The sequence below is a fragment of the Megalobrama amblycephala genome, linkage group LG14, assembly GCF_018812025.1.
Source record: "Megalobrama amblycephala isolate DHTTF-2021 linkage group LG14, ASM1881202v1, whole genome shotgun sequence".
NCBI lineage: Eukaryota > Metazoa > Chordata > Actinopteri > Cypriniformes > Xenocyprididae > Megalobrama > Megalobrama amblycephala.
Window position 1 is genome coordinate 169,648 of NC_063057.1, and position 11,620 is coordinate 181,267.

The 11,620-nt window shown below is 39.2% G+C and overlaps 1 protein-coding gene across 2 annotated transcripts; it reads right to left on the minus strand.

Annotated features, from left to right (window-relative positions):
• Nucleotides 1–699: 699 nt before the first annotated feature.
• Nucleotides 700–8,406, minus strand: mansc1 (MANSC domain containing 1). Of its 2 annotated transcripts, none has more exons than XM_048156793.1 (5): nucleotides 8,086–8,406; nucleotides 7,416–7,632; nucleotides 5,697–5,967; nucleotides 5,487–5,627; nucleotides 700–2,061 (listed from the first exon to the last, which is right to left on the minus strand). In XM_048156793.1, the coding sequence occupies exons 3-5, from the start codon at nucleotides 5,929–5,931 to the stop codon at nucleotides 1,196–1,198; spliced, it is 1,242 nt and encodes a 413-aa protein (XP_048012750.1). In that variant the 5' UTR covers nucleotides 5,932–5,967; nucleotides 7,416–7,632; nucleotides 8,086–8,406; the 3' UTR covers nucleotides 700–1,195. The 2 variants fall into 2 exon arrangements, with proteins under 2 accessions (XP_048012750.1, XP_048012751.1); XM_048156794.1 differs by having other exon boundaries at nucleotides 5,697–6,043.
• Between the last annotated feature and the right edge of the window lie 3,214 nt (nucleotides 8,407–11,620).

Below are 11,620 nucleotides of genomic sequence, written 5' to 3' on the forward strand. Positions count from 1 at the left end.
TTACGTCATCCTAACTAACAGGGAAGGTTCTCAGAACGTTGTGAACGAACGTTCTTCCAGTAACGTTAATAGAACGTTCATTCAATGTTATCTGATCTTTAATAATGTTCTCAGAACGTTAGAACAAAAACATAATTTATACATTGTTCAATGGAACGTTTTTTAAAATGTTACTACTTGTTCCATAACGTTCAGAGAACATTCAAAAGTAAAAGTTTAAAGTATTTTTTTACGATGCCAATAAAGCTTTATGAAGCTGAATATTCTATTTATGTTTTCTATGTGAATATATAGTAAAGTGTAATTTATTCCTGTGAATTTTCAGCATCATTACTCCAGTCTTCAGTGTCACATGATCCTTCAGAAATCATTCTGATATGATGATTTGCTGCTCAAGAAACATTTATGATTATTATCAATGTTGAAAACAGTCATATTTTTGTGGAAACTGTGATATAATTTATTTTTCAGGATTCTTTGATGAACATAGAAAGTTCAAAAGAACAATTATTTGAAATAGAATCTATTTCCTCTATCTAGATGAATAAAATTATTAAATCTGTGCTCTCTAGTAAAAATCTCATATATCAGTTGACTACTAGTTTTGTGCTTCTGTTAGGGACTTGAAATGAGCTTTTGAAACTTTATTCACTCATAACTCACACAGAAGAGCTGAACTGTAATAAGAAGTCTTGTAAATATTGAAAAAGACTTTTTATTTCTTGCAAGAGAAATAGTCACATTAATCTCAAGGTGTCTGTAAAAGCCAAGGCTCACCAAAAAAATTACCAACAACATATAATAACAGATTATAAAATACCGAAGCAGAATAAGATGAAAAGAAAGTGAGTGAACTGGATGTGCTGCATGCTGTGAATGACTGACCGCTGCTGCCACCGCCTGGACGAGCTCAGAAACTACACACACTCCTTCATTACACTGGAAATATGAAATGCATGTGGAAATGTCTCCAGCAGTCATGTGACACGACAACACTGTGAAATCAACAGCCACGACACTGAAGTGCTTCTCACAACAGAACAGAACGTTAATGATGTTTACTGAGAGAACGAGACGCTTGTCTGAGAACCATCGAGATCTCAGTCTTCCCTTCGTCGACCTGAGTTCAGTGTATTGCTTTTTATTTCTCTCCTCGAAGCGTGGGACCAAACAGCCTAAGCGTGTTCAGAGAGTGTTAAACCTCGTAGTGCAGGTCGTTGAGCTCCAGGCGGGTGTAGTGGCGTCTGTCGAAGGACTCCATGGCTTTACGAGCCACCAGAGCGAGGATGAGCGCGAGGAAGATGAGCGTGATCACCACGATGGCCACCAGGCTGTTCTTCCACATCATCCGCGACACCTTGGGCTTCAGCGGAACCGAACCCAAACCCCGGCGCTTCGAATCGCTCTCCGTCTCCAGCACTGCGGCGGGTGGAGGCGTGGGAGACGTTGTGGTTGTTGTAGTAGTTGTAGTAGTTGTTGTAGTAGTAGTTGTGGTGGTTGTGGTGGGTGTAGTTGTGGGTGTAGTAGTTGTGGTGGTTGTAGTGGCGGGTGTGTGTGTGACAGTGGTTCTGACGGGCTTCACTGAATGCGTTTCTGGTCTGGGCGGTTTGTTGGGTTTTCTGCCTCTGTTGGGTTTGACGGGCGGCCGCGGCGCTTTAGTGCTGGTGCTTCTAGTGGTGGTGGTTGTTGTTGTTGTGGTGGATTGTGTGGTGGTGGTGGTTGTCGTGGCAGCGGGTGCGGTCGTCATGGCGACGGTTACGAGCATCACGGGCGTCTGTGACTCAGTCAGCGGTTCTTCAGTGCTGGTGGTCGGTGGAGGAGTCGTGGTGGTTGTGGGTTGTGGTGTTGTTGTGGTGGTTGTGGGTGTTGATTTTGTGGGTGGTGGTGCTGTTGTAGTGGGTGGGTTTGTTGTAGTCGTAGGCGTTGTTGTAGTTGTGGGTGTGGTGGTGTTTGTGGTTGTGGGCGGTGTCGGTGTCGGTGTGGTGGTCAGTTGTGTCTGTTCACTGGCTGCAGGTTTGGCTGTTATTCTTCCATTTGCTTTAGTTGTTGGATGAGTTGAACCTGTAGAGATCGACACAATTGCAAGAAAAATTCAGTCTCAGAAACCAAATACTTGATCAATATAATCAAAGACAATCCACATACATTACAGATCCATTGATTCTTTATGATGTTTTACATACACACACACTGATCAGGAATAACATCACAGTCCCTCCAGGATTTGCTGAATTTATTGCAAAATCAAGCAAACTCCGCAATATTCGGAGGAGATTGCATTTTTTCTTAAAGGTGCCGTAGAACATGTTTTCAAAAGATGTAATATAAGTCTAAGGTGTCCCCTGAATGTGTCTGTGAAGTTTCATCTCAAAATACCACATAGATTTTTTTTAATTCATTTTTTTAACTGCCTATTTTGGGGCATCATTAACTATGCGCTGATTCAGGCTGCGGCCCCTTTAATTCTCGTGCTCCCCGCCCCCGAGCTCTCGACTGCCTTAAACAGCATAAACAAAGTTCACACAGCTAATATAACCCTCAAAATGGATCTTTACAAAGTGTTGGTCATGCAACATGTCTAATCGCGTAAGTACAGTATTTATTTGGATGTTTACATTTGATTCTGAATGAGTTTGATAGTGCTCCGTGGCTAAAGCTAACATTACACACTGTTGGAGAGATTTATAAAGAATGAAGTTGTGTTTATGAATTATACAGACTGCAAGTGTTTAAAAATGAAAATAACGACAGTCTTGTCTCTGTGAATACAGTAAGAAACGATGGTAACTTTAACCACATTTAACAGTACATTAGCAACATGCTAACAAAACATTTAGAAAGACAATTCACAAATATCACTAAAAATATCATGATATCATGGATCATGTCAGTTATTATCGCTCCATCTGCCATTTTTCGCTGTTGTTCTTGCTTGCTTACCTAGTCTGATGATTCAGCTGTGCTCAAATCCAGACGTTAATACTGGCTGCCCTTGTGTAATGCTTGAACATGGGCTGGCATATGCAAATATTGGGGGCGTACATATTAATGATCCCGACTGTTACGTAACAGTCGGTGTTATGTTGAGATTCGCCTGTTCTTCTAAACAAATGAGATTTATATAAGAAGGAGGAAACAATGGAGTTTGAGACTCACTGTATGTCTTTTCCATGTGCTGAACTCTTGTTATTCAACTATGCCGAGGTAAATTCAATTTTTAATTCTAGGGCACCTTTAATTGATTTTCCGCAGATTATTCCCATGACGTCATCTCAACATGCACTGGTTTGAGCTGCGCAGCTCCGAGCAATAACAGTTCAAGCGTTTTCTTCCCAGCGCTGGAAACCTTGAGAAACATTACGAACACGAACAGAAATGATCTAATGTTTTCAGGTGCTTCACACAGCGTTTCCCAGCATTTCAAAGCTTTAAATATCACACAGTTTGAATGTTATTTTTAATTTAAACATTATTTGTTCATCCTTCATAGTTTGTCCCCATTTGTAAAAACGAAAAGTTTCACGATGTAGGAAAGCAAACACATATTTAGAAATAATAAATTACCACTGTAGAAGATGCTGCAGAGGATTAGCTCTTATTAGCCCTTTCCACACCCTAATATATGTTTTTAATATTTATTAATAATATCGTAAAAGTAAATAACAACTCAAGCTCAGTGCTCTTCTGTCAGTCCTCACAGATCTTAAAAATGATAATTCTGTCATTAATTACTCTCCCTCATGTCATTCTACACCTGTAACTCAAAGAAATTTAAACAATAAAAACAGTTTTGTGGCTCTTTATTGTGTCGTGACAGATCGCTGAGGCGCCTCAGCTCAAGCGGCTCGTGAACCGATCATCTCTTCATACTTCATTTATAGCATCACATAAACATGAATGAACATCAGAAGGTATGTTGTTTCAGTCGAGGACAGACGTCAGTACACACCATTTCCCATGTTCAAGTCCACCAAGGTTAATCTACTAACTCCTGACTGCTTTGTCGGACAAAATGTGTTATGACTGGATAGATCGCCTGTCAATCAAACTCTTGGCGAGGGGTCAATTACTCGCCCTCATGCCGTTCCACACCCGTCAGACCTTCATTCATCTTCAGAACACAAATTAAGATGTTTTTGATGAAATCCGATGGCTCAGTGAGGCCTGCATTCACAGCAAGTTAATGCCCAAAGAGGTACTAAAGACATATTTAAAACGTTTACTGAAATCATGTGATTTTGGCGCTCTGAACCACTGAATCGAAACAAAAGATTCATTAAGCTTCATGAAGCAGTGTTTTGAAATCGGCCATCAGTAAAAACTGTTGAATAAAGTCATTATTTAGTTTTTTTGGCACACAAAATGCATTCTCGTCGCTTCATAACATTAAGGTTGAACCACTGCAGTCACATGACTGTTTTAAATATGTTTTTAGTAGCTTTCTGGACCTTGAATGTGTTGATTCTATTGCTGTGAATGCAGCCTCACTGAGCCATCGGATTTCATCAAAAACATCTTAATTTGTGTTCTGAAGATGAATGAAGGTCTGACGGGTGTGGAACGGCATGAGGGCGAGTAATTGACCCCTCGCCAAGAGTTTGATTGACAGGCGATCTATCCAGTCATAACACATTTTGTCCGACAAAGCAGTCAGGAGTTAGTAGATTAACCTTGGTGGACTTGAACATGGGAAATGGTGTGTACTGACGTCTGTCCTCGACTGAAACAACATACCTTCTGATGTTCATTCATGTTTATGTGATGCTATAAATGAAGTATGAAGAGATGATCGGTTCACGAGCCGCTTGAGCTGAGGCGCCTCAGCGATCTGTCACGACACAATAAAGAGCCACTAAACTGTTTTTATTGTTTAAATTTCTTTTAAAATGACAAAATTTGAAATTTGAGACTTCGTCGACGTATTTTGTCTGTCGACGCATTGCTCCGCGATGTATTTTTCACTACACGAGAACATGATGTGTGGCTTATCGGACATGGCAACAGTAACTAAAGGGGGCGGGTCTTTGTGAACGGTCAATTAATGACAGAATTTACATTTTTGGGTGAACGAACCCTTTAACGGTTGCTAATGCTATTGGTGCGACTGCCCTCAAACGTTAGTCCGAGTCCTGCAGGTTCTCGAGGTCAGAAAAGTAATAACGATGATAAACGAATGTTGTCTGTTGTATATTTTCACTGCAAAATAACAAGAAATGCTGAAACTTTGAGAAAAGTCACCGCAAATTCAGTCATTTTAGGACGCAAAAATCAGAAAAAAGTCCCGTGAAATCCTGGAAGGACTGATTATTATTTTAATGGACCTGAACGTTATAAAGAATAATAACTACTGTAACAAATGAATAAGTTGCTCGTTGTTTATTCATAATAACTAATAGCAGCTTATTGTAAAGTGTTCCCGTTCTGTGTGTGTAAACGCAATCATGAGCTGTGATTGGACCTTCAGCTGCTGATGATGTTCTGCTCACCCTTGAATATGTTGTAGGTGTTGACCCCAGCGCCGGCCGGCTTCAGCGGACAGTCCCTCTCGCTCGGACAGTGGAGCAGGTGGCAGTTCAGATCTCCGGGCCGCTGCGGCGGGTTATACACCACCAGGTTACACCTGAGACCTGCGGGACGAGAACAGGCGTCAGGAGCGCTGCGGCGCGGCCGTCGTTACCTGCACACGCGGTCATTACCTGGCCTCACGTCCTCCGAGCAGCAGGTCAGGATGCAGTCCTTCTCCGATGGCTTCGCTCGGGCCTCCATGACGGTTCCCTTCTGAACCAGAGCCACACGCGTGTTCACGGCGACGTCCCGGTGCTGCCGAGAGTAACACGTCTCTCTGTCGGGGTCAAACGTCCCGCCGAGGGCCTGCAGGACGACACACGCGAGCAGGACCGCCGTCCGGATGAACCCAGAGCTGACGCACATGACGGAGGATTGGAGAAGAGAGACGTCCTCACAGACCTGAGCGAGAACAGCTTATCTGAAGAACAGTACTGAAGTCCAAAGATCTCGAGCCAGTCATCAGCTCTTGTGAAATCTGACCGTACATTCAAAATCATAAATCATATTATGATGCAGTTGCTGAAAATGGAACATTGTTTTTGTCTTTACGTCTCAGTTCACAATGATTTGATACAAACTGTGACTGAATAACGTCAGGAGAACGTTTGGCTAAAGTTCACATCAAGAAAACTTTATTTCTGAATGTTTTTTAAATGTTTTTTATTGGTTATACAAAAATTAACTTTTTAACATTTTATCTCTGAATGTAAACAAGTAGAAACATTTCATAACATTGAGAGAACGTTCTGAGAACATTAATAAAGATCAGATAACATTGAACGAACGTTCTATTAATGTTACTGGAAGAACGTTCGTTGAAAAACGTTGAGAGAACGTTCTGAGAACATTAATAAAGATCAGATAACATTGAACGAACGTTCTATTAATGTTACTGGAAGAACGTTTGTTCATAACGTTGAGAGAACGTTCTGAGAACATTAATAAAGATCAGATAACATTGAACGAACGTTCTATTAATGTTACTGGAAGAACGTTCGTTGAAAAACGTTGAGAGAACGTTCTGAGAACATTAATAAAGATCAGATAACATTGAACGAACGTTCTATTAATGTTACTGGAAGAACGTTCGTTGAAAAACGTTGAGAGAACGTTCTGAGAACATTAATAAAGATCAGATAACATTGAACGAACGTTCTATTAATGTTACTGGAAGAACGTTTGTTCATAACGTTGAGAGAACGTTCTGAGAACATTAATAAAGATCAGATAACATTGAACGAACGTTCTATTAATGTTACTGGAAGAACGTTCGTTGAAAAACGTTGAGAGAACGTTCTGAGAACATTAATAAAGATCAGATAACATTGAACGAACGTTCTATTAATGTTACTGGAAGAACGTTTGTTCATAACGTTGAGAGAACGTTCTGAGAACATTAATAAAGATCAGATAACATTGAACGAACGTTCTATTAATGTTACTGGAAGAACGTTCGTTGAAAAACGTTGAGAGAACGTTCTGAGAACATTAATAAAGATCAGATAACATTAAATGAACGTTCTATTAATGTTACTGGAAGAACGTTTGTTCATAACGTTGAGAGAACGTTCTGAGAACATTATTAAAGACCAGATAACATTAAATGAACGTTCTATTAATGTTACTGGAAGAACGTTTGTTCATAACGTTGAGAGAACGTTCTGAGAACATTATTAAAGACCAGATAACTTATAAGCTGCTTGTGGCCTTTCAGATTGAATGTTTTATGTGGTCATAATAATAATAATAGTGAGTTTTGTAATAATATTTCTCAAAAAACCCCAATGAACATATAAATATGTAAATAAATATTAATTATAAGAGAAGATAATGAAGAGTTGACTGACCGATGTTGTGCGTGTGAAGGCTGATCTCCATCTGATTCCTTCCAGTCATTCGGGTTCACAGATCACACACACACACACACACACACACACACACACACACACTCACACACACTCACACACACACACACACTCTCTCTCACACACACACTCACACACACACACACACTCTCTCTCACACACACTTGCTGTGAATCTCCGGCAGGCAGAACTTTGATCCCTGCAGAGGAAGGTTTATCACAGAGCGTCATAAAAGCACAAACATCAGAGATCTCACACTCCTTCATACATTCATGATGGAAACTGCTTCTTTGTGTGATGATGATGTGATGGTGCTGATGCTGCTGCGGGTCGCCATGGAGACTGAGCATCACTGGAACAGTGTCCGGTGTGTGACGTGATGCAATCCTTATGAAACATCAAACACCTGAAAACAGCGATGCGCTTCTAATTAAAGCCTCGTTAGTTTCATAAAGAGAAATGAAAGATATGAGCTGCTGATTTCATTCGCTGAATCGACACGATGAGCAAAAGCACTGGATGTCCTGATATCTGGATCAAATGTGTCGACAAAAACCCCCAGAGAAGAATCACACGAACAGAGTCGATTCACATTCAGACTTTGATTTGAACACAATGAAGCTTCAGCAAATTATAGAGATCAATCACCTACCATGAGATCAGCCGCTGCTGTGACCCATTTCTGTGTCTTTGTCCTCCGCGGGATGATGATGATGATGATGAAGTCTCTCGATCACACACACTGATCTGAGATGCACACAGATCTAAATGTTCAGCAGCAGTGAATGAACACGCCGAGAATCATTAATTAAGTGCTGATTTCCTCACACATCCTTCATGTCACTGTGAACTCTTAATTGTGACGTGCGCGCGCTCAGTGTCGCTCCATTGTGTTGTTGACGCTGCTGTGGCGCATGCGCAGCACTAGAGGGCGACACACCGACCTCACCTGAGGGAGTGACGACAGCGAAGGAAACATCATCACACACAACTTCCTGTTTTTATTTGCAAAACTTAAAATGTAGCACTGATACAACATTACAGAGAACAAGAACACAGAGGGAAAATAAGAAAGCTTTTTTTATTGGAGGAAATTTCTTGAAATGACGGTAATAGTGACGTAAATACTAGAGTTCTGACCATCTTCCATAAAAGTTTTAATAATTTAATTGTTGTTAGAAATAATACAATTCCTCGAAAAAGTATTTAATTACATGTAGTACATTTAACTGAAAATATTAACAGTCGTTCCATTCATTTCCTCCATATGGGGAATTATTTTTTTTAAAGATAATTTATAAACATGCGCAGCGATGATTTACAGCGCGTTACTGCCGCCTGCTGGTCAGAAACATGAAGCGCGTCTGCAGCAACTTTTACAAAATATGATTTATTTTTGAAGGAACACAAACTCGTTTTGTCACTAAAGTAAGTCATACTGATAAATACACGTATGGCGAAACAAATAAAGCTGTGAACTCTTTACTGTATTATTGATCAAATAATTGCTATAAAAACAATAAATAAAAGATTTCAAACCCAATTTAAATCCTTTTTTTCAGAAGCTTTATGTCGCCGTCAAGATGACAAACACACATTATAGCGAATGTTTATATGATTTTTATCAATAAATGATTCATAAAGGTTCGCATTATATTACAGCAGCGGGTGTGTGTCGCCCTCTAGTGCTGCGCATGCGCTACAGCAGCATCAAACACCAACAAGATGCGCGCGCACGTCACATTCAAGAGTTCACAGCTTTATTTGTTTCTCCATCCGTGTATTTATCAGTATGAATTTACTGACTGACTTTAGTGACGAAACGAGTTTGTGTTTCTTCAAAAATAAATCATAGTTTGTAAAAGTTGCTGCAGACGCGCTTCATGTTTCTGACCAGCAGGCGGCAGTAACGCGCTGACAGCGTAATAATAATGCTTAAATACATTAGAAAACGGCCGATTTGCTGCTGTGAACTCCGAGATTGTTAATCGATGAATTATTCTTCGGTTGAAGCCGTCAGACAGCACTATTTAAAATTATTTTTTTAAATAATTTTCCACGAGGCTGAATTCCTGGTGAAAAACTTCATTACCCATGATTCCTCAGAGAAAGCGAGTCCCGCCGGAAGCGTTGTCAGCGCGTTACTGCCGCCTGCTGGTCAGAAACACGAAGCGCGTCTGCAGCAACTTTTACAAAATATGATTAAATATGATATAAACATTCGCTATAATGTGTGTTTGTGATCTTGACGGCGACATAAAGCTTCTGAATCAACGAGGATTAAAATATAAATGGATTTAAACTGTGTTTGGAATCTTTTATTATTTTTTATGGCTGACATAATTTGAAGTGTGGAAACACGTTTGCCTTAAAATTATGCAGTTTATTTTAATATAAAATTATACAAATATGATAAAAAATTTCGATGAATACAGTGTTAACAGACTGAGTTATTTTATAATATTTACACACACACACACACACACACACACATACACACACACACGCATATTAGATGCACAGACACAACACACACACACACACACACACACACACACACACACACACACACACACACACACACACATATTAGATGCACACACACACACACACACACACACACACACACACACACACACACACACACATATTAGATGCACAGACACAAACACACACACAGACACACACACACACACACACACACACACACACACACACACACTCTACTCTTAATACATCCCACTGCACTTCTACAGCAGCACATTCACAATACTCTTGATTTACGATTCAGTGTGTTCTTCAGCTCAAGAATCGCCTGATGCACAAACGAGTGTTTCAGTTTCTTGAATCTTTCGGTACTCCGACATTTGTTATGATAGCAGATGACAGCGCTTTATTCACTTTAACTCTCTGAACTCTATTAGTGAGGAATCAGATGGGGATTTACACCCAACTGTACAAGTTTTGACACCAATATGTCAACCTTTATGGTATTGGACGCAGAAGAGAATCTAAAAACAAAGTATTGGATTTATCTAAATGTTTAGAGAAGACATGCTGCATCTTCAGTACTGAAACCTTTCTTACAGGCAAACTGCCAAAGATCAAGTTTGTCTTTTACCATCTGAACTACAGAAGAAACAATCTTTGAGGTTAGGGCAATCGGTCTAAAATCTTTATATTCTCTTGGACATGAAACTTTAGGTAATGGTTTTATATATGCGGTCTTCCATAACACAGGGACAGTATGTGTGTCAACTGAAGCTTGATATACTGATTACCAAATTCATTAAAAGACCTGCACTACATCCATCTGGACCAACGGATTGTTTCATGTTTATAGACTGAAACATTTTCTCTATAATAACTCTATTCAATGATGATGGAGCCACAGTATATATTATTTCACTGCATTTGACATGTTTACCTATTGATTCAAATATTGTAAAAAAGGTGTTTAATTCATTCCCAAACCAAAATTCATTATCAATTAGAATAGATTTATTTGAAGATGACAATCCAGTCATTGTTTTCATGATGTCCCAGACCTTTTTAGTATTATTATAGTTAAAGGCTTCCTCCAGACGCCTCTTGTGAACTTCTTTTGTTTCCTTTAATTTAATTTATAACTCTCTTTCTGTTTGTTTATCCTTATTCCTAAATGCTACTTTCCTCAGATTTATAACTTCTTTGATATCTTTAGTCACACACACACACATATATATATATATATATATGGTATGGAGATAAAGGTTATGATTATATATATTTTTTTGTAGTATTACATCACATCATGTGTACAGGTGCTGGTCATATAATTAGAATATCGTGAAAAAAATCATTTTTTTATTGTAAATTATTTTTAAAAATGAAACTTTCATATATTCTAAATTCCCTACATGTAAAGTAAAACATTTCAAAAGTTTTTTTTTTTAAATTTTGATGATTAGAGCGTACAGCTCATGAAAGTCCAAAATCCAGTATCTCAAAATATTAGAATATTTTCTAAGATCAGTCAAAAAAATGGATTTTCAAAACAGAAAAGTTCAAGTTCTTTAAAGTATGTTCATTTGTACACTCAATACTTGGTCGGCAGCACATATTACAGCAAATGACTTGCTCTAGCACAAATTACAGCATCAGTGAAGTGTGGCATGGAAGTGATCAGCCTGTGGCACTGCTGAGGC

Coding starts and splice junctions, on each gene's coding strand:
- mansc1 (XM_048156793.1), bottom strand. CDS start 5,931: ATGTGCGTCAGCTCTGGGTTCATCCGGACGGCGGTCCTGCTCGCGTGT. Junction 5,628..5,696: donor CTCGGAGGACGTGAGGCCAG/GTAATGACCGCG, acceptor CTCGTCCCGCAG/GTCTCAGGTGTAACCTGGTG. Junction 2,062..5,486: donor CACCTACAACATATTCAAGG/GTGAGCAGAACA, acceptor CGATCTCTACAG/GTTCAACTCATCCAACAACT.